The sequence below is a fragment of the Mauremys reevesii genome, linkage group 1, assembly GCF_016161935.1.
Source record: "Mauremys reevesii isolate NIE-2019 linkage group 1, ASM1616193v1, whole genome shotgun sequence".
NCBI classification, from domain to species: domain Eukaryota; kingdom Metazoa; phylum Chordata; order Testudines; family Geoemydidae; genus Mauremys; species Mauremys reevesii.
The window spans coordinates 260,302,523-260,326,577 of NC_052623.1; the positions used below are offsets into that span (position 1 = coordinate 260,302,523).

Genomic DNA, 24,055 nt, shown 5'->3' on the forward strand with positions numbered 1-24,055 from the left:
TAAAATATCTATGACTTGGCTGCAGAAAGGTGTATTTATCTGAATGTCTTTCACCTCATTTATTCTCTACTGCATCTTTTAGGAGTAAATTGCTGCTGGCAACTGCTTTTTAAAGCAGGCTTACCTGGAAAGCTGGCCTTTCTGTGGAACGAAATACTATTTGAAACTAGCATGGACCCAAGATGAACCGCTCTCTTGCGCTGTTTTGCATTGCACAGAAGACCATGAATGCTTACTGAATGGAATAGGTTTAGCCTGCAGGAAGTGTTTAAGGACAAATCAGAGTTAGAACCAGGTAACTAGAGAATTCTAGGATAGAGAAGGGAGGGCTAGGGCAACAATTTTGACAATATCCAGTCCTAAACCAATCTCCCATATATGGACTCATTGTTTCAGCAGGTGCACTGTGCTTCCCTTCCCCTTCCTGGCAGAGGCACAGCCCCTCCCTCAGCAATGAGATGGTAGTAACATGCAGATGAAGTTGAGGCTGGAGGCCAGGTGGAAACAGCACATTCCTGGCACCACAGGAGCAGGATTGTGATTGGCACTCAGGTAATGCAGGTGGAGAGGGCAAGACGTCACATATTCAATAGAGGGTCTAAAGAGGTTGAGGAGGGGAGGGGGAATCTCTCACTGAAGCTAAGAGGGAGGGGATAGTTATTTCAGCTTCTACACTTCAGTTTAAAACCAACAGGCATGTTTAAGATTTTCAAAGTTAAGTTATATTTCCACTGAAGTGGGAACAACTGTGAAGAAGTGCAGATGGCAGCAAGATGTCTGTAAACCACGCAAAAGAACTGCATGACAACTTTGTAAAGTGCTGACCCCTCCCCCTGCGTAGAAATGGTACCCAAAAAACCAAATGATTCTAACCTGCCCAATAGCAAATACTACAGTTAAGGTCACATACAAGCTTCCATTTAAGGCTGGTCAGTCATAAGTGTCTGAAATGCCACCATTAAAAACAAACATTTTAATCCAAGTTCTTTGAAGTAAATGAAGAAATTCAGCTGTTCAATTATTAGTGACCAGAGGAAAAAAAATCCTTTAGTTTAAAAAAGTCTCAATTCACTGTTAATTTAAAAGTGGCATTAAAAAAACAAATTAAAATAACCTCTGAATCGTCTTGCTAAATTCTTCTTGAGGAATAATCTCTGCTATATCTGAGTTAGATATGTTGTATCTTATGTTTGGTGAGTAACAATTTTAAAGATTAACCACTAACCCCACCCTTTATGTGACATAATCATAGCAAGGTCAGAACAATCTGGAACAATTTACCAAAGGTCATGGTGGATTCCCCATCACTGACTTTTTTAAAATCAAGATTTAGAAATACAACCAACATCTGCTCTAGGAATTATTTTAGGAAAGTTCTATGGCCTATGGTATTCAAGGGGCCAACTAGATGATTACAATGGTCTCTTCTGGCCTTGGAATCTATAAGAAGAGACAAGGTTTTGCAAATTAGTTTCTCTTGCCAGGGCCTAACAACAGGAAGTTGCCCCTCATAGGAGACCATCCTCTGCTCATTTAGGGTGTATCTACAATGGAAAAAGAGGCAGAGGACAGGACTTGGCTTTCAAAAGTGCAGAGCACCCAGCAGCCACCATCAACTTAAAGCAAGAATGCAGGTCACTATTGGGATTTCAGTGGGAGCTGCTGGATCCTCAGCAGTTTTGAGAGTCAGGTCACTTATTCAGTTGCCTAAATATGGACTGAGAAGTCTATTTGCTCCTCTTCTTAAAAATCCCCCCCCACCACCAACTGTGCTTCAGCACATTCAGAATCAAGATACGTAGAAAAATTAAATAATTTACCTTTAGAGAAGATTACAGATCCTCCACAGGTAGCCTTATGTAACTGTGTAAAGTGATCATTGTGCAACTCCACCAATGAGAAAATGAAATGCAAAAATGTTAACTTGTTTTAAATAGGATTATGACAATTCTGTGAAACCGGCAGACTAAAGATTTTAATATCCGTTAAAATGAACAGTCACAACTTGTTTACAAAACATAGCTTTAATTATATACACATGCGTCAATCAGTTTCAAACAGACTTCATGAAGTACCAGTGTTTTAGTATATGTGAAAAAACATTACAATACGCATTTAGGTTCTGAAATAACTATTTATTGCTAACATATCTTAATACTTCTTACTTGAGCAAGTGCTACCTTAAATGTGATCTATTAATATTAATTAGTTATTCTTTAGTGCACATCGCGTTCATATGGGTTATAGATATTTTAAACGTAGAGGTTATACAGAGAGGCTATGTCCACACTACAAGAGCTACAGCAGCACAGATTCAGCACTGCAGCTTTGCCATAGTGTAGAAGTTTTCTATAGTGATGGAAGGGGTTTTTAGAAGAATACTGCTGTCAGCCTAGCTGTGTCTACATTGGGGCTTAAGGTGGCTCAACTACAGTGCTCGGGGATGTGAATTTTTTCACATCCCCTATGTGACATAGCTTCGCCAATCTAATTTTTAAGTGTAGTCCAGGCCAGAGTTTCATCTCTTCCCATTTTGCTTATATAAGAGCTGTCCTTAAAAGTTACCGAATGAGCAGATGAATTGCTGGAGCAAAGCCTTTATCTGAAGCAGGAGGATGTAATGAGCTCTTTAATGAAACCTGGTAAGTTTGCTCATAATCAAAGCTGCAATTCTAGTCTTCCCTCTGTGTTTTAAGATGAATGTGAAAAGACACTGTTTAAATGATCCAGCCAATCTAGTAGTTCTGCTGCACTTAGCCTAACATTTCAGTGTAGAAATTCAACTGTGACCCACTGAGACCAAGTACATGGAAGACTTTGATGTAAAACACATGGTATCATACAAGTCTTACAGAATTTCATGCTGTTTGGTCCATACAGTGAATTAAGTGCTTTAGAAAAAGATATTAGCTCTGTGGATAAGTCAGGCACAGAATGGGTTTCCTCATACCTCTCCCCACTTCAATCCCCCCCATGTAGCTTTACGCTGGTTCAAAGACACCACCTCCAGAGGTGAGAGGATGTTTTATCATCTGGATAAATTAATCCTTGGTTTTTCTGATGAAACTATCAAAAAGGACACCAATTATGAGAGGGTTTCTTATCCAACATAAGATGGACTAAGACCACAGACCACTTTAAATGAGCCAAACAGCTATCAGAGTGTGGTTTCTACTTTTGGTTATTACAGACCTGTATCACAGTGACTAAGTGGTGAAAGGCTTCAGAATTCCATTAGTAATTTTCTGGTAACCCATTTCCTTCACAATGCCATTTTCAAAACAACTCACTGGAGTTGTGTAGTCTTATACTCCACTCTAATCTGGATTTATACAGATTCATTTTTTTTAAAACAGAAATTTCTTTATCAAACTTTATATCAAATTCAGAGTCTGAAGCCAGAATAGCAGTTTACACTTTGAAAGTTAGATTTAATTTTTTTTTAATATCTGATTTTTAGATCAGTTTGCTATACAGAACTCATTGGGTTCATTATAAAATAGCTAACTTTTGTATTTCTTGCTGCATCATTTAAATATAAAACCATCGCATAAGAAACATTACAGTGCATCAGTCTGAAATTAGGCCATTCCAATTTGAAAAGCCTAGCCTGCAAGCTATGGGATTGGAAGAATGAATTTAGATAAACAAAATGTTAAATTACAAGTCTAATCATATCAGACCAAAGTCTTTAATATTAGAGTTTCACAAATGACAGTAATATATAAATAGTATTTTTTACTTCTGCAAGACAGAAGAATCTTGTATAAGGCCTTCTCAGTGTGTGATAATGCATTATGAGCTATACCAATTGAGATCTTAGTTCAGGTTGAATGTGTTTGTCTGTTAAAACTTTCTGGAAGAGAACATGAGGACCTCAGCACCAAAAAAGGTGTTTGGTTTTGTTTGAGCCATATGAATAATTATTTACCATTCTCCTGCTATAATGTAAAAAGCGCCGAATATATAGCACTTAGCAGAAGTTGTCTAAGGCAGAAATCAGTTTCTTTAGTCACTAAATGAAGATTCACTGTCAGAACTTTCTTCTGCATTCACTTCATCTCCCCACGCAGGCACTAAGGCATCTGGTGTCCTAAAAGTGAAGAGAAAGATTATACTTCGTTAAATTCCAAGGGAAAAAATATGATCAAAAAGCTATTAATAGCTTGGTTTATTTAGCAGCTTTCACCATAAACTTACACAGCATTTTAAAAACAATAAAACCCGAGTTTACAATACAAGATATAAAAATACATTGGGTTGGAACCTCTTCATTTTCAACTGATGTGTAACTTCAGAGCTTTCAGTCCACTGGATTTTAAGACCCAGTAGAGTTCAGTTTGGAGACACATTAAGAGAGCACCAGAAAATTCCTTAGTCACTAAAAGAAGTTTTACTGGCACCTGAAGAGAAAGCTGAAAGCAGATAGTATTGATTAATCCAAATTCTTGTACAATCTTCATGAGTTCTAGGACCATTACAGAATGGAACATGCTGTGCCCCATTAAGCAGTGAAAACAGTACATGACAGGAAGTGAATACAGTATGCAACTAAAACTGCAGGATAATTTTAGGTAGGCAAAAACAATTAATTACTCAGACTGGAATTTGGCTAGGATACCAAGACTGAAAATCTGACTTGCAGAAAGTCACAGGATCTTCAGTGACTACAAGCAGTCAACCCTTTGCATTTACTCTGAAATACAGGAAGTAGTGTACTCTTAGATATGCTAACACTATGCCAGAACATTTGTTCTGTATAAATTCATGGGAAAACATGCCACCTAATGAATCACCAGCATCACTTCCTGCAGAACCTGTTTTTTCTTGGAGGTCCCCCAGCCAAGTATTTCCTAGGCTCAATCCCGCTTAGTTTGTGAAATGTGACAAAGATAAGTGCCTGATGGGGCATCTCTCCTGGCACAATTTGACATTAAGCGTGTACATAGACTCACAGACTTTAAGGTCAGAAGGGACCATTATGATTATCTAGTCTGACCTCCTGCACAACGCAGACCACAGAATCTCACCCACCCACTCCTGTAACAAACCCCATACCTATGTCTGAGTTACTGAAGTCCTCAAATTGTGGTTTAAAGACCTCAAGGTGCAGAGAATCCTCCAGCAAGTGACCAGTGCCCCACACTGCAGAGGAAGGCGAAAAGCCTCCAAGGCCTCTGACAATCTACCCTGGAGGAAAATTCCTTCCCAACCCCAAATATGGCGATCAGTTAAACCCTGATCATGTGGGCAAGACTCACCAGCCAGCACCCAGGAAAGAATTCTCTGTAGTAACTCAGATCCCACCCCATCTAACATCCCATCACAGGCCATTGGGCATATTTACCTACTAATAATCAAAGATCAATTAATTGCCAAAATTAGGCTATCCCATCATACTATCCCTTCCATAAACTTATCAAGCTTAGTCTTGAAGCCAGATATGTCTTTTGCCCCCACTACTCCCCTTGGAAGGCTGTTCCAGAACTCCACTCCTCTAATGGTTAGAAACCTTCATCTAATTTCAAGTCTAAACTTCCTAATGTCCAGTTTATATCCATTTGTTCTTGTGTCCACATTGGTACTAAGGTTAAATAATTCCTCTCCCTCCCTGATATTTATCCCTCTGATATATTTATAAAGAGCAATCATATTCCCCCTCAACCTTCTTTTGGTTAGGCTAAACAAGCCAAGCTCTTTGAGTCTCCTTTTATATGACAGGTTTTCCATTCCTCCGATAATCCTAGTAGCCCTTCTCTGTACCTGTTCCAGTTTGAATTCATCCTTCTTAAACATGGGAGACCAGAACTGCACACAATATTCCAGATGAGGTCTCACCAGTGTCTTGTATAACGGTACTAACACCTCCTTATCTTTACTGGAAATACCTCACTTGATGCATCCTAAGACCGCATTAGCTTTTTTAATGGCCATATCACATTGGCGGCTCATAGTCATCCCGTGATCAACCAATACTCCAAGGTCCTTCTCCTCCTCTGTTACTTCCAACTAATGTGTCCCCAATTTATAACCAAAATTCTTGTTATTACTCCCTAAATGCATAACCTTGCACTTTTCACTATTAAATTTCATCCTATTACTATTACTCCAGTTTACAAGGTCATCCAGATCTTCCTGTATGATATTCCAGTCCTTCTCTGTATTAGTAATACCTCCCAGCTTCGTGTCATCCGCAAACTTTATTAGCACATTCCCACTTTTTGTGCCAAGGTCAGTAATAAAAAGATTAAATAAGATTGGTCCCAAAACCGATCCCTGAGGAACTCCACTAGTAACCTCCTTCCAGCCTGACAGTTCACCTTTCAGTATGATCCGTTGTAGTCTCCCCTTTAACCAGTTCCTTATCCACCTTTCAATTTTCATACTGATGCCCATGTTTTCCAATTTAGCTAATAATTCCCCATGTGGAACCGTATCAAATGCCTTACTGAAATTGAGGTAAATTAGATCCACTGCGTTTCCTTTGTCTAAAAAAAATCTGTTACCTTCTCAAAGAAGGAGATCAGTTTGGTTTGGCACGATCTACCTTTTGTAAAACCATGTTGTACTTTGTCCCAATTACCATTTACCTCAATGTCCTTAACTACTTTCTCCTTCAAAAATTTTTCCAAGACCTTGTATACTACAGATATCAAACTAACAGGCCTATAGTTACTCAGATCCCTTTTTTTTAACCTCTCTTAAAAATAGGAACTATGTTAGCAATTCTCCAGTCATACGGTACAACCCCTGAGTTTACTGATTCATTAAAAATTCTTGTTAATGGGCTTGCAATTTCATGTGCCAGTTCCTTTAATATTCTTGGATGAAGACTATCTGGGCCCCCCGATTTAGTCCCATTAAGCTGTTTGAGTTTGGCCTCTACCTCGGATGTGGTAATATCTACCTCCATATCCTCATTCCCATTTGTTATCCTACCATTATCCCTAAGCTCTTCATTAGCCTCATTAAAGACTGAGGCAAAGTATTTGTTCAGATATTGGGCCATATCTAGATTAGCCTTAACCTCCACTCCATCCTCAGTGTTTAGCGGTCCCACTTCTTCTTTCTTTGTTTTCTTATTTATATGGCTATAGAACCTTTTACTATTGGTTTTAATTCCCTTTGCAAGGTCCAGCTCTGCCTGGCTTTTAGCCTCTCACTTTATCCCTACATGTTCTGACCTCAATAAGGTAGCTTTCCTTGCTAATCCCTCCCATCTTCCACTCCTTGTACTTACTCAATTTCAGTAAGGCTTTCTGCTTTTTCTTAATCACCTCTCTAAGATGCTTGCTCATCCAGCTTTGTCTAGAACTCCTGCCTATGAATTTTTTCCCCTTTCTTGGGATGCAGGCTTCTGATAGTTTCTGCAACTTTGACTTGAAGTAATTCCAGGCCTCCTGCGCCTTTAGATCCACAAGTTCTTCAGTCCAATCTACTTCCCTAACTAATTTCCTTAATTATTTAAAGTTAGCCCTTTTGAAATAAAAAACCCTAGTCCCAGATCTATTTTTGTTTATCCTTCCATCTAGTTTGAACTGAATTAGCTCATGATCACTTGAACTACGGTTGTCCCCTACAACCATTTCTTCTATGAGGTCCTCACTGCTCACCAAAACCAAATCTAAAATGGCATACCCTCTTGTTGGTTCTTCAACTATTTGGTGAAGGAATCCATCAGCTATCGCATCCAGGAAAATCTGAGCCCTATTATTGTTACTAGCACTTGTCCTCCAGTCTACATCTGGGAAGTTAAAGTCTCCCATGATCACACAATTCCCATTAGTGTTTACTTCATTAAAAACATTAAAGAGGTCTCTATCTATATCCAAATCGGATCCCGGCGGTCTGTAGCACACCCCAACCACTATCTCAGGGGAGGCTCTAGTAGCTTTCTTTCCCAATGTGATTTTTGCCCAGACAGACCCTGTCTTATCCATTCCATCACTTATTTCTTTACAGTCTACCTCATCATTGATATACAATGCTACTCCACCACCTTTGCCTTTATTTCTGTCTTTCCTAAACAGCACATACCCTTCAATACCTGTACTCCAGTCATGACTACTATTCCACCATGTTTCTGTTATCCCTATAATATCCGGTTTCGCTTCCTGCACCAGTAGCTCTAGTTCCTCCATTTTGTAACCTAAGCTTCTCGCATTAGTGTGTAAACAATCTTAATTTTTGCCGTTTGGCTTCACTGACATTCTTTACCCGATTAGACACAGACATTCTACCACCAGTATCACCTATGAGACTGGTATCTACACTACCCTTCCTCCTTATGTCCATTCTCCTACCCACAATTATATCCTTTCTTACTTTGTTTTCTTCCCTCTCAATGTTAAAGTCTGGCGTGGAGATTACTTGGACATCTCCCAACCATCTCCCCCAAATTCCTAGTTTAAAACTCTCTTAATCAGTTGTGCCAGCCTCCACCCTAGAAGTCTATTTCCCTCCTTACTCAGGTGAAGTCCATCCCAAGAGAACAGTTCTCTGTCCACGAATGCTTCCCAGTGGCCATACATCCCAAAGCCCTCCTTATAGCACCACTGCCTGAGCCATCTGTTGATCGCCATAATCTTGTCACACCTTTGTTGCCCTTCTTTAGGAACAGGCAGAATCCCACTGAAGATCACCTGAGCCTCAATTTCCTTAAGCATCTTCCCCTGTCTGGCATAGTCTCCCTTGATACGTTCCAGTGAGAATCTAGCCATACCATTTGTTCCCACATGAAGGACAATCAGCAGATTCTTTCCCGCTCCCGTTAGGATCCTTTTCAGCCTCAGGTCTACATCCCGTATCTTAGCACCCGGCAGACAGCACACCCTTCTGTTCTCCAGATCAGCTCTGGTTACAGGCCTGTCTATTCTTCTCAGTAAGGAGTCTCCAATCACGTAGACCTGCCTTTTCCTGGTGATGGTGCGATTCTCCGGTCTATCTCCAGTTCCCTCTGGATGCAAGTCTTCTCGATTTCTACTGTCCCTTGCAATTCTCCGCAACCCATCCCATATCCTCCTGGGGCTCATATTTGGTGTTATTGTCTCTATTGACTCTTCCTCTCTTCCTACAGGACTAGTTGCTCTTCTCTTCTTTCTTGCCCTCTCACCTTCAGCAACCACCTGCTGTGCCCCTTCTTCATTTTCCAACTCCACAAACCTGTTCCTGAGCTCTATTTCTCCTTCACTAGCCCGTCTTTTCCTCTGCCTGGTTCTCTTAGTCACATGCTTCCACTGTCCACTTTCCTCACCCAGCAGTCTCCCCTCAGAATTCTTTGGTCCTGATTCCATCTGCAAGTCTGAGCTTTTCCCTTCAGCCTCATGTCTTTGCTCCATCATCTGTTCGAACTCAACCAGAGTTTCCACCTGCATCTCCAATCCTCGGATCTTTTCTTCCATCAACTCTATCAGGCGGCACTTCATGCAGATGAAACTCTTATCAGGTACCCCCTCCAGGATCATGTACATGCCGCAGCTTCCACATCCAGTCATCTTCATTGTGTCTTCCACTGCTGCCGTTGTATCGGTCATAGCCTTCCCACCTAAAAACTGTTAGTCCAGGAAACAAAACAAAACCACCACCACCCACAGCAAAACAAACCCCCCAACGGGCACCAGAACACTGGCAGAACACCACCCACTCCCTTCGCTAGCCTGTCTATTCCTCTGCCTAGCTCTCTTAGTCTCCCCCGCAAACTCCCCTTGCAAACTCCCACTGAAACTCCTGTTTACAGCTCTGTTTGCTAGCTCCTGTGCCGCTGCAGCTGTCTATGCCGCTGCCTGACTGGCACCTTTATAGGACCCCTAAGCAGAGAAGCCCATATTTATTTTATAAACCTTCAGATAGGCTACAGGCATGGTCTTTGGTGTAAGATCTAGGATCCCAATTGATCTGAGGTCTCTTGGGACTGAAAGCAACCTGAATTTTTGGTGTAAGTGACCATTTGTCACTAAATCCAGTTTGTTGGGGTGGTAGGATAGACTAGAGACTACAAGGGGACTGTCTGTGACTCCATGGTAAGACTGTTCTAGCGATCCAGGAGTTCACATTCATTACTGGCTTGGTAAAATCTAATTGTAGAACATACCACCTGTTTGAGATACCTGCCCTGAGATAGGCACTCTCAGTTGTTAACCATTCCAGACAACATGACTGAAGCCTTTAAGTGTGTAGCATTCCAACCTTAGTATAAAGATAGAAGTATTACTTACTCAAGGAGATCTGGGTCTAGCCCCTCAGAAATCATTTTGTTTCTTATTGCCATTACAGGAACACCCTGTGAGGGAGGGGAAAAAAAGTGTTTAAGTGGTATACTACTACTAAACAAAAAGTGAAAATCTACTGGAACAAATAGACTCCACAGTTGCTTTTAGGCACAGATCACGTGCAATGCTTTGCTGTGGTGACTGAACCATATCACTGCTGTTGAATATATGGAAACTGTTTAGCTATGGTGGCACCTGGAGCAACAGGGCAAATGTTCATAATTTTAAGCTTCTGAGGGATTTCTCTAGTTAAACAAGGAATAGAGAGGGTGATCTGCATTTACAGCTGTAGGCATCAGCAATACAGCTGACAACGTTAATGTACTGTATGTTCAAAACAAAAATTATTGCATTAACAAGACACTTTCTAAACTTCATTGTTCAACCATTTGCTTTTTGCTACATCCCATTCCTCATCTGTATATTGTCTGTTTAGACTGTAACCCTGTAGTGAAACGGCCTGGCTCCCAGCTGCACCTGAGGGGGCCGAGCCAGCACAGCCACCAAAGTGGGTGGAGTCACCGCCACCTGTCCCCGCCCCCTGGAAGTCAAGGGGCGGGACAGGAAGTATAAAGCCCCGGCCCCAACGCTCAGTTGTGGCTCGGCCGCTGGAGAGGACAGACACTGGTGCCCGAGCTCCTGCTGAACCGAGCCTGCCCCGAGCCCGGTACCCCGAGGAGGACTGGCCGAGCCTGCCCCAAGCCCAGTACCCCGAGGAGGACTGGCCGAGCCCACCCGTGCACCCGTCTCCTGAGGAGCCAATGCTGGTGGACCCCCCTACCGAAGCCATGATGACACAGGTACCAACGGAGGGGGAACTTGGAAGTGGCCCGGGGATAGCCGACCCCAGTCTGGCTGCCGCCGACCCTGAGCCTATGTCAGTGTGTTGCAGCCAGGATCCCCACTGACTGCAGCGGATCCACGCCGCTGCTAGGGCCCCGGGCTGGGATGCGGTGGAGTGGGTGGGCCCGCGTCCCCCCTGCCACCCCCCCTCACGGGTGGCAGTCTCCCCCCTCAACCCAACGCTCAGGCTTAGAAGCCTGGACTTACCTGTCTGCTGCTCAGCCCTGCCTGAGGGTCTGAGCCCTGTACCTGAACTGCTGCTCAGCCCTGCCTGAGGGTCTGAGCCCTGTACCTGTTGCTGCCCCGCCCTGAGCTAGGGCTTGGACTTTGACAAACTGAACTGCTGTGTATTTACTCAGCCCCTGCCCAAGGGTCTGAGCCCTGGACTACTGTTTGTTGCCCCGCCCTGACCTAGGGCTCGGGCTTAAGGTACTGTGTGTCTGCTCAGCCCTGCCTGAGGGTCTGAGCCTAGGACTACTGCCTATTGCCCCGCCCTGATTTAGGGCGTGGAATTTGAGACTGAACGGCTACTCAGCCTCCTGTAGTGAGGTGGCCTGGTTCCCAGGCGCCGCGAAGGCGAAGAGCGACCCCTCACCTGACAAGGGGACCCATACACAGACCCTTACAAACCCCTTTCGGGCAGAGTCAGTCATTTTACCACTACTAACGTGCCTAGTACTCTAAGGCTTTGACCTTACTTACACACGTGTAACTTTACTCACAATACAATTATGTACATGCATGTTTAACTTTAGGCCCTAATCCTAATTTATAGCAAAGGATGTTCAAGTATTTTCTATCTTACTCTTTCCTGACTTGTTAATTTTTTTGTAACCATCCAAAGTTATTTAATTCATAAAGATACTGTTCCATCAATATTTTCCATAAGCTTGAAAATTAGGTATTCTAATATGTTATAGTCCACAAAAAGAGCAAACTACTTGGTACACAAGATACAACTAGATTTGTTTGTGTCTAAAGACTTAAAGGAAAGTTATCAATTACACATTACAATGCCAAGAGTAGCAAACATTTGACTGCTTAACAGTGCAAGGAGTGGGACTGAACCCCGTAATTGAACACACATCCTTTCTGCCTTTAGGTAGCCAGTCGGAGGGGATTAAAAAAAGATGATTAAAACAAACTTTAAAGGATTTTTTTATTTAAAATTAAATAAAAGGTTTATTTTTTTAAAAAAACTATTGAATTACATTTAACATAGGTTGTCAATGTTAAGACCTACATTTACTAAAATCTATTAAATTAAATATTCAGTACATATTTGCTACTAAGTTTTAAAGAAAGTAAAACCACTGAATGGGTGGAAGCTACTGGTGAAGCACCTGGAACCAGAATTTGTTGAACTGTTAAACCATCTTTTGACAGCAGTGGCTTCCTCTGTAGGTGCAGAGAGATTATTTTCTTCATTTCAGTTTAATGATTAGTTCATTCAAAATTAAGAAACAAATTGGGAGTTGAAGAAGAAAACAAGTTTTCCTGCTTTTTCTTCTTCCAATCTATGAATAAAAATTAGGTGTGAGGATGAAATCTACTGGTTCCAAAACCTTGAGGGACATAGTGACCAGAAATAATCAGATGAAATAAATAATTAATAATTTACTACAGTTAATACTTCCTTTAGTAAATCAACTTTAAATGCAAAAAATATATCCAGGCCATTTAATACCAATTTAATACAAAATTAAAATGCTGGCTTTGTGCATTAATTGAATTTGAGTATCCATCCAAATAGAGCTTAACATAAAGCACAGGTAAAAAATTAATCTAGTAAATAAGAAACTCATCATTCACCATTTTCTAAAATATAAAAATTAAGAATCTGAAAAAAGTAAATTAAGCTATACAATTGCTTAAATTCTGTAGAGATATAGCGTATCCTCCTGATTAGCAAAAAGAAGCACCAAATTTAGTGTAAAAGCTATATTTAGTTGCAAATAAACATGTTTTAATGACTACCGACAAATTAGAATTTAGTCTTTCTTCAGGAAAATGACTAAAAAAGTACAAATGTAATACATGATTAAAATTGATATTTAAATTACGGTTTCCTGCTTGCTGATTTAAATCAGTGATTTAAGTCTGTCACCCCATGGCCAGTTCAAATCTGGTGCATAAGGTAGTGGACAAGTAATATTACACAATGGCTGTTCAGTGATTTATAGACAACGAGACTGAACTACTCCATCATTGCTAGAAGTAGTCCCTTCAAATCAGCATTAAAACACTGATCTCATCTACAAAAGCACTTCACTAGTCATTTTCCCACCATCGTCTAGCACTGGTGAAGTTTCACTTTTAGTAATAGAGGAAGTCCTAGAGTAGGCAGGGTGCAGATGTGAGGGGCTTCCAGTTTATTGCACTGAATGAAGCATGTATAATTACCTGCCTCGTGGACAGGTGGTGTATGTGTGCATTCGGTGCAAGCAACTCGTGGCCCTCAGAGACCGAGTACAGGCTCTTTAAATCAGAGTGGCTGAACTGGAGGAGCTAAGAGACAGAGATATACAGACGAGACTTTCAGGGACACAGTAGAACAGTTCTACCCCACAGTCTGATGGAAACAATCCCATAGTTGGGACAATCCTTCCAGATGATGTCATGGTCTCGTCTCATTAAGTCTACCACTGTAGGGGCGGGGAATCCAGTTATTAGGAAGAGACAGGTAACAGCAGTGGGGGATTCCAGAAGATGACCAGGAGAACTGTGTGGTGAATTGCCTGCCAGGTGCAAATCTTGCAGACCTCTCAAGACGCCTTGATAGACAATATGCAATGGTCATGGTACACGTAGGTACCAATGACATAGGGAACGGTAGGAGAGAGATCCTGGAGGCCAAATTTAGGCTGCTAGGTAAGAGATTAAAGTCCAGGACGTCCATGGGAAGCATTCTCCGAAATGCTTCCATTTCCACACATAGGGCGACTTAGACAGGAAGAACTGTTGACTGGATTCATGTCACCTCAGGATAGAATGCTGAGAAAATTTTGACACCATTAATGACTGCTTCTTGGAACAGCTAGTCCTGGAACTCACAAGTGGAGAGGCAATTCTTGATTTAGTCCTAAGTGGACCACAGGATCTGGTCCAAGAGGTGAATAGCTGAACCACTTGGTAATAACCATAATGTAATAAAATGTAACATCCTTATGGGGGCAGAAAAATACCATTGAAACAAATCACATTATCATTTAACTTCAAGAGGTGCAACTACATAAAAATGAGGAAGCTAGTTAAATGGAAATTAAAAGGAAGAGTCACAAAAGTGAAATGTCTGCAAGATGAATGGAAACTATTTAAAAACACCATAAGAGGTTCAAACTAAATGTAATCCCAAATTTTTTATATATATTAAAATTAAAAAACACGGCTAATCATGTCTCACTAATCTATTAGAATTATTTGATGGTGTCAGAAAACACATGCACAAGGATCATCCAGTTGAGATTTTCAAAAAGCCTTTGACAAGGTACCATCCCAAAGGCTTTTAAGCAAATTAAGCAGTCATGGGTTAAGAGGGAAGGTCCTCTCAAGGATCAGTAACTGGTTAAAAGATAGGAAACACAAAGTAGGAATAAATGGTCAGTTTTCACAGTAGAGAGAAGTAAATAGCAGGATCCCCTAAGGATCTGTATTGGACTAGTGCTGTTCAACATTTATAAGTGATCTGGAAAAAAGGGGTAAACAGTGAGGTGGCAAAATGAAGATACAAAATTACTCAAGATAGTTAAGGCCAAAGCTGACTGCAAAGACTTTCAAATCGATCTCACAAAACTGGGCAAGAAACTGGCAGATGAAATTCAATGTTGATAAATGCAAAGTAATGCACATTGCAAAAAAAATCCCAACTATATGTACAAAATGATATGGTCTAAATTAGCCGTTACCACTTAAAAAAAGATCTTGGAGTCATCATGGATAGTTGAGCAGATGTTTTCAGAAAATCTGCAGTGGCAGTCAAAAAAGCTAGCAATGTTAGAAACCATTCTGAAAGGAACAGATATGACAGAAAATATCAGTACCGCTATGTAAATCCACATCTTGAATACTGTGTGCAGTTCTGCTCTCCCCATCTCAAAAAAGATATTAGAATTGGAAAAAGTACAGAGAAAGGCAACAAAAAAAAGATTAGGGGTATGGAACAGCTTCCATATGAGGAGAGATTAAAAAGACTTGCACTTTTCAGTTTGGAAAAGAGATGACTAAAGGAGGATATGATAGAGGTCTATAAAATCATGAATTGTGTGGAGAAAAAGAATAAGGAAGTATTATTTATCCCTTCAGATAACACAAGAACCAGGGGTCACTCAATGAAATTAACTGGCAGCAGGTTTAAAACAACATAAGGAAGTACTTCCTGAGACATAGACAGTCAACTTGAACTCATTGGCAGGAGATCTTGTGAAGGCCAGAAGTGTAACTGGGTTAAAAAATGAATTAGAGAAGTTCATGGAGGAAAGGTCCATCATCAATGGCTATTAGCCAAGATGGTCAAGGACAACTCTATGCTCCAGGTGTCCAGACCAGGGACTGGATGATGGGCTGAATCACTTGAAATTGCACTGTTCTGTTCATTCCCTCTAATGCCTCTGGCACAGGCCACTGTTGGAAGACAGACTACTCTGCTAGCTGGACCACTGATCTGACCCAGTATGGCCATTCTTATGTTCTTTCCATCATGTTATCTAATTTATTAACTGGCTACTCACGTGTGTCATGGCAGAAGTGAGCCTTTAGGAAATATTAGAATGCTGAGAGGGCAGAGAGACCATGCAGTCATCCAACTCATGAAGGGCATTCCAGATGTAAGAGAGCATGGGGACAGTTGTGGGACAAGCAGACAAATGTGTTGAGGCAGGCACCATCAGTGGAGTGGATGTGACTAGAAGCAAAAGGAAAAGGTGGAAAAGCAAGAAGGGGTGATTTACATAGAGCCTTGAAAGCAAGGCCCAGAAGCCTAAACTTGATGTAATGGAGGAGAGTTGACAGTGAAAGGATTCAAGGGGTGGGGTGTGTGCGACAATGGTCAGATAACAGGTAAGAGATTATTTTAGCAGTTGTGTTTTGTATGAATTGGGAGGCACAGAATAAGGTTAACAGGAAGAGCAGACAGGAGGATACTTCAATCAAAGGCAAGAAGTGAGGGTCTGAATGAGAATTTTAGCAGGAAATGGAGGGGAAAAAAAAAGAGTGTTGGAAATTATACAAGAAGGAATGGCAGGATTTAGACACAGGCTGGATCTGAAAAATCAAATAGGTCGTTGGGAGATGACTCCCTTCCTGAACCTGCTAGCTGTGAGCCTGGGTGACAAGGAAGACACTGGTGTTGGCAGGGTCGCAGAGAAAGAGGGAGCAAAAAGAGCTTGGGAGGAATCATCAGTTCAGTTTGGGCCATATTAAGCTTATGGCAATACATCCAAACAGAGAATGAGACGTAAGATTCAGTGAAAGGAGGAAAGTCGGGAGTGGACAGGTAGATTCGCAGTAGTGTAAGATGGCAAGTTGAAGTCATGTGAGCAGTTACTACTTGGAAGAGGACAAAATGAGAAAGGCAGGCAGGAAAGGAGGACCTCCTAAAAGATACACTGAAGGTATGGCCAGAGAGGCAGGAAAGGACAATAATCTGGACATTTAAAGGAAGAATTAGAATGGGGAAACAGTTAAAGGATGCAGCAGGAAAGAGGAAATAAGAACGGAATCACAATTTAAAATGACTCCTCTGAATATAATATTAACATATAAAGTCAAGCCTGAGTGTGCACTGGAATATAGGCATTCAAATATATATTAGAGAGAAAAATGCCTTCCTTTCATTGCAAACCCCTCAACAGCTTGTACGCATATTCAGCAACAGCTAAACATTCTCCCACTGGACAGATACCCTAGAACAGTTTGGCCCACAACATTTTGAAAGGAATGTTCCAACAGTATCTGCTCCTGTGTTTCCACTAGTACTGCTCAAAGAAAACTTGTTGCTTTGCCATCCTCTGCTGCAGAGGTCAAGAAACACCATCTGGATGACTGCATGCCAAAAAGAAAGTGTCTAGTTTCTGATCTCCAAGGGACTGAGCTTCTGGTGGTCCAAAAAGGACATGGGAGACCTCAAAAGGTAAATGAACAGCAGTGTGGGATTTTTTGGCATTGAAAAAAATACAGTTTGTCCAAGGTAAGTAAAAAAAAAAAAAAGCAGGCACCCATGACTGATGGATTAGAGAAGCATGTCTGTACTACCATCACAGGAGACAGAACACAGAATGTCCAGTCTGGTGAAACAATAGCAATGCTAATTCTGTTGCTGTGATTAACATTTTCCTGTGTGCGCTTGCATTGAAAAAAAAATAAATCACAACTCTAATTTTATATATAAGTGGTCACATCCAACAAACAATTAAGTTCAGGAGTTTATAATAGTGTCAGATATAGATTAATTTATTTTTATTACTGGGTGTCACACAGCTCTGTTGCCATCTGCCACATTGAAACTTCAACCCAAAGTTTGTTTTTTTTTTAAATGCATAAATCCTTTGGAGTTGTACACAGCTACAAAATATCTAACATTCTCTCCTGAATTTTAGGATTCATAAGCCCTGGAAGCTAATTGTTTTAACAACTAAATTAGAAAAACAGAACAATTTAATCTTTTGCACTTGTGTTGTAGCAGTTTCAGAAAACATCAGACTTGTCAGCTTCTACATGAATTTGTTATGTGTCACCTGTGATGAAAATACATAAAAGGTGTAAGCTGGTGAAGTTCCTATCCAGTTCTAAACAAAAGCTTTACACAAGTAAAAAACTGACTTATCCTGGGACTTTTTTTTAAACAGGTAATTCCAAAATACTACAAATATCCCTAGCCTAAATCTTGTGTGTAGTTCAGTTACTTCTAGGGTTCCTTTCCCCAGCCTAGCCAAGTGAAATGGGACCCATACTCACTTTCTGAATACTTAAATACTGGCTCAGACTGAGGAAAAATACCAGACTTACGGGTCTGATCAGATATGGCAAAACCTATATAGTATTTTATCTGTTTTGGTATATCAACAAAGATTTTGTACATAAATCCAGTAAGGATGAGTTCTGATAAGTGCCCAAGGAATTTTTGTTTGCAATGTTGTTGCAGCTCTGCTGGTCCCAGGATATTAGAAAGACAAGGTGAGTAAGGTAATATCTTTTATCGGACCTCTGGATGACGTCATTTGTCAGCGGCATTTCGGTGGATGCTCGTCCGCCACCACAGTCCTCCGTGGCTCGTCATCTGGCACTTGCCAGACGAAAAAGATTGGGGACCACTGGAACAGGGTGACCAGATAGCAAGTGAAAAATCGGGACAAAGGATGGGGGGTAATAGGCACCTATGTAAGAAAAAGCCCCAAATATCTGGACTGTCCCTATAAAATCAGGACATCTGGTCACCTAGTACTACAACCACTGCTGGCAACAGCTACATGAACTGAGATAATTCATTAATCAGAAGACAGTAACTTTAAAAATATTTGTTTGAACAGACTGTCTTGGCAAATACAAAAAAAAGCATGTTTACTTTTAGCATGGAAGTTTGACTTTCCTACCACACCATTTATTGCTGGCAATGGAGCCACCAGGACTGCCAGAACAAAGGATAAATGTGGAAAGCGAGATCTCACTCAGTTACTAAAATCAATGTAATTACATATAAAAGACTTGGGTACCCTACTATCACTAAATCAATCATTAAAGCAACAAGTTAAAGTAATGTTCTCCTCCCAGAAGTATTACTGACCCTCAAGTGTTCCAAATAGCTTGTAATAAACTAGCCATAAACTGCTAATTTGTTACTCAAAAAAAAATCAACAGAAAATTTCTGGGACAGCACTGAGGTCTGGTGGTAGATCCCAAAAACTGCACCAAGTTTGAATCTTGAGTGCTTTGCTTGCAGTTAATTCAACTGCAAGGAAGAAGGGATGAACTGAGTGGTTGGTTCTGCAATTCACATCTCTAGGACCTCTAGCAAAACAGGAAAAAAAAACAGATTTACATTAGATATTTCAAATGTAAATAAGTAGAGGAAAAAAATCTAAGAGTTGTTCATGCCCTATTTATACATGAAGTGCCAACAAAAATAGGGCTTCTAATTAAAATATAAAATTGGGGGTGTCTATCTTCTACAGTTTTGCAATTTGATTGATTTTTTTAAAACTTGCCTCCCCATAAAATCTCCGGTGTTGCGTCTGTGTGATGGGGTATAAAAAAAAATAAATCAATCAGTACTTATCCAATAAAATACAGAAAAAAACCCAACAGAAATGGTTACTTGGTACCTAAGGGCAATCATATGACTGTCGGAATGTGATTTCTAAAGTGCACTAACGTATTAAACATCAATTGGTGCATGCAGACCCTACTGGTGCGCACTAAAAGGTCACATTACAAAGAGATTACTCATTACCAGTGTACAAAGAGAAAGTTCCCCAAAAATCTTAATTTTGGACATCTACAGAGAACTCAAAGTTGCTAACAATAAACCCTGAAAACCCCCCAAAACAGAAATCCTAAATAAAAAGGTATAAGATGTCTAATTTGTAAAATTCATACTTTCTTCTTAAAGGAGATCGGTTTCTCAGGTGGTAACAAAACCAAAAGGTGTGAAATTTATCACACATGTTCACAATAGCATGTCAGCAACTACTATTTTGCAGAGGCACTGTAAACACATCAATGCTTGGTGTTGAACAACACCCACAAGATTCTTTTGTATCATTCCCTCAAAAAAAAGGAAGCTCTATTAATGATACCACTGTAACAAAATTAAGCAGAAATGTGCTCCAGTGCACATGGCTGATATCTGAATAGACAAGTAAATAGTCTAGCAGTTTTGGATCTATAACTAGATCTAGTGTTACACTTTACTTTGCCTGAGATCATAAGATTTACTCTAGCTTTTATAAAGGTATAAATTGAGCTAAGAGGCTTATGTCACAGCAAATGCAATACATATGAATATTCAATTGATAACAGTTTTCTGCAAGTTAAAGTCATGGGGAACACTTGAGTTACAACTGTTAGAAAAATAATGGAGACCAATGAAGTGTTCCCTGGGAAGGAGGAATGCAAGAGCAGGAATATGCTATTCCTCTCACTATAGCATTATTCTCTTAAATTTAAGAATAATTAGTCTATTACATATGTAATCTAAGACGGTGGTTTTCAAATGGGGCCACTGGTGCTCAGTGGAGCACTTACAGGTCAAATGGTGCTGGCTCCTCTGTTTCAAGTTGTTTCTAGTCTTTTCATTATGAAGAGCAACCTGGACCCCTTGATAGATGGGGCTGAAAACATGGAGCAACAGCCAGTCAATTTGCCTTCACGTAGAATCAGTGCTACTTAAGGGGAAGAGGAAACCAGAGCTATCCGTGAGACAGGAGCTGCCAGACATCAAGAGAGAAATACCCCAGGATAAAGAGAAACCAGCTGCAAAGCAGTGTGTATGTCCACGGTAAAGGGAGAAACAAAAATAAACAAGAGGAGAGAGGAACAGAATGGGTGAGGGACAGATGAAGAGCAAAAGTAGACTGATCCTCCCAACCCCCCAAAAAAGATATTATAAAGAGTTAAAATATATACATTTTCCTGTTACCTTCACACTTAATGATATCATAGCTGTCAGATCTTGCATGAATTGGAGAGGTGATGATCTACAAGATACTCTATTCAGAAGCGGCCCACATTAAAACAATGTTTGAGGCCCCTCAGTCTAAAGTGTGAAGGGCTGCATATTTTCCCAACTTAATTTGTGATATCCTATCTGCCCTTCAGATAGGTGCAATAGTCAGAAGTCACCATAATAAGAAGTTTGTGTAAATTAGGAAATCTCTGGAAATGAAGAAACTATTAGTTATATTCATATACAATTTCATCATAAAAAAATGTCAAGGAATTTCAAATGAAACTAGAGAAAGAACAAACAGGCTTACCACTTGGACCATTTTGAGATATCTGGCATATCTTGGATCCTTGGCTACAGTCATGACATTTTCTGCTGCTGCTTCTGTTTTCTGTTGTCCTATCTCATGTATGCTATTCTGCTGTATACAGAGAACACTGTATGTAAATCTTGAGCAACAACATAGATCAGGAGTACATAAGGAGAGTTCAGCTAATAAGATTTGGGAGTAAGGTAAAATTATCTCCTGTTTGCCCCAATGGACAAACTATAGACTTCTACATGTACACACATTGCCACTTGGGATTACTTTCATTACAGTGTTTGTCACAATATATTTTTGAAAGAGAAATTGTTTTCAACAGCATAAATAATTTAATTATATTCAAAGTTTGTGTGTTAAAGAAGTCATGAAAAAGCTGTCAGGCTGATGATCAAAAGCAATTCTGCTTCACTCAAACAGCTTTATTACATATCATTCAGTCAATTCAAAGTACTATACAAAAAAAAAAAAGCTGAGATTTTTCAAGTGTTTCATTTGCCTATGTCAGAGTAATATTGACCTCTCTAAAAAGAAAGTCTTAAAAAAGACTGATCCTGTTCCTTTAAATTATACACTTATCCCAAACAGGTCATTCATAAAGAACATTATCTATTACCTAAAAAGTAGTTATTTATGTTTATCTTCTACTGTTTTGCAATTTCATTGTATTTTTAAAAACTTGCCTTCTATATGGTATACTGTATAGGTAGTACCTGCGTTGTGTCTGTGTGATGGAGTTTACAAATTCTACACCAGGTAAGAAGGGGTTAAAGAGCAGCTTTGGGCTCAGGCAGCCACAGTATGCTGCATCAGTGAGGCATGCCAATTTTGGAGAAGCCTTAAAAGGCAGAAACTCAGTTCAGAAGGCCAAAACCTTGGGAGATGGACAGATCTCTTCCCACTAGCTCCCAGGAAGGAGAACTGCAGAGGACAAAGATGGCAGAGGGTTCCTGCAAACCCTGCAAGATAGCCCTAAGGACACTGGGCGATGCTACAGTTCATCAGGTATCTCCTGAAAGGAGGGAGGGCTAGGGATGTATTTGGATTATTCTTGTGTTGTGCCTTTCGTTTGAGGTCTGGGGAAAGAAGGCTGCAATAGGAAGAAGCAGGAGGTCTGAAGAACCAGATCTTGACTAGCAGCAAAGAATCCTATGGCACCTTATAGACTAACAGACGTTTTGCAGCATAGATCTTGACTGCCTGCAACAGGGGCCCTGGGCTGGAAATGAAGTTCCCTCTAAGCTGTGTGGCTGTGTAGCCGCTTATTAAGCGCTGCACAGGCACTCAGGGCTGTGGTGCAGAGAGAGGCCTCTTCCCAAGCCCTGGACCTGCCCCAGCGTCCCTCCCCAAGCTCAGTCAAGCCCCGGCCCTGCTGCAGCCAGGCAGGGCTGGTGCAACCACTAGGCAAACTAGGCAGCTGCCTAGGGTGCCAAGATTTGAGGGCGCCAAAAAGCGGTGCCCAAAGCGTCTGGGATGCTCACCCGGCGCTGGCTAAACGTGTAACCCTCTTCCCGCCGCTGTGCGAGGGGGCGCTGCGGCTTTGATCAGCTCCGGCCGGCAGGCTGGGAAGTGATGTCATTCCTTCTCCAGCCGCCGGGGGCACTGCGCTGCTCCCTGCTGCTCTGGATCTGCCCCAGGGCCCCCGCCCCCTCTCCCCTGAGCTCTGCAGCAGAGCCAGGCCTGCACTCACTGGTGGGGGGAAGTGTAGAGACGCGGCCGCAGCTGCGCCGCCGGGGAGTGCTGGGGCGTGGTTCCCCCCTATCCCCCAAGCCAGACCCCCCCGCTCCCGTTCCCTGCCCCACAGAGGCCTGGGGCACCACACACCCACCCCCGCAGGGGGGCTGCGTAGGGCCCCAGAATATCTAGGGATGGCCCTGGTACCTGCCACCCTGCCCGCAGCCAGCCCCTGCCACACCCCCTGCCCTGCCCGCAGCCAGCCCCACACCCCGTCCCCAGCCAACCACTGCCTGAAGCCAGCCATCCCCACACCCTGTCTCTAGCCAGTCCCTGCCACACACCCCCTGCCCTGCCTGCAGCCAGCCCCACACCTACTGCTCTGCCCGCGGCCAGCCCCACACCTCTGTCTCCAGCCAACCCCGCACCCCATCTCCAACCAGCTCCGCATCCCCTGCTCTGCCCGAAGCCAGCTAGCCCCACACCCCCGGTCTCTATCCAACCCCTCACACACCAGCCCCGCACTCCCGTTTCCAGCCAGCCCCTGCTGCACCCCCGTGCCTAAAGCCAGCCTCCACACCCTGTCAGGTTATTCATTTATTTTCATTAAATATGTAGACTAAATAATTAAATTAATAAATTTTCAAGATGAATCTGTATTAATTCTAATGAACTTTTTGAAAGTTTATAATAAGTGATGCTCCAAGGGGAGGTGTGGGGGCGCAAGGTGGAAGTTTCGCCTAGGGCGCAAAATATTCTTGCACCGGCTGTGCAGCCAGGGGACAGGTGCCCCTCCCCTGGCCCAGCTCAGGCCCAAATGTGCCAGGGCCAGGAGCGCCCCCCCCGGCCCAGCCCCAAACCTGCTGTGGGCAGGGGACAAGGGCCCCTCCCCTGACCCTGACTTGCTGAGGCTAGGTGGCCAGCTGCTGCTGCAGGGAGAGAGAGCTGCCCACTGTAGACCCAGGGAGTCCCACTGCACCCCAAACCCCTCATCCCCAGCCCCACTCCAGAGCCTGCACCTCCAGTTGGAGCCCTCATCCTCTGCACCCTACCCCTCTGCCCCAGCCCCTCATCCCCAGCCCAGAACCTGCACCCCCGAGCTGGAGCCCTCACCCCTCCCGCACTCCAACCCTCTGCCCCTCATCCCCGGCTCCACTCCAGAGCCTGAATTCCCAGCCAGAGCCCTCACCTCCCCACACACCCCAACCCTCTGCACCAGCTCTGAGCCCCCTCCCACACTCCAAACCCCTTGGCCTCAGCCTGCCACATTAATTTTATTATGTGCACTAA

At 42.2% G+C, this 24,055-nt stretch overlaps 1 protein-coding gene across 5 annotated transcripts in view; it reads right to left on the reverse strand.

Moving 5' to 3' along the window:
* Positions 1–2,005: 2,005 nt before the first annotated feature.
* WASHC3 (WASH complex subunit 3) overlaps positions 2,006–24,055 on the reverse strand; it is a 34,104-nt gene continuing 12,054 nt past the window's right edge. For 4 of the 5 annotated variants that reach the window (XM_039520604.1, XM_039520602.1, XM_039520606.1 and 1 more), the window contains exons 5-7: positions 21,080–21,190; positions 10,215–10,279; positions 2,006–4,093 (exon numbers count right to left, since the gene is read on the reverse strand). In XM_039520604.1, the coding sequence (XP_039376538.1) occupies positions 4,009–4,093; positions 10,215–10,279; positions 21,080–21,190 (261 nt within the window). In that variant the 3' untranslated portion in view covers positions 2,006–4,008. The remainder of the gene's footprint in view (positions 4,094–10,214; positions 10,280–21,079; positions 21,191–24,055) is intronic. The other variant, XM_039520603.1, reaches the window with a different exon arrangement.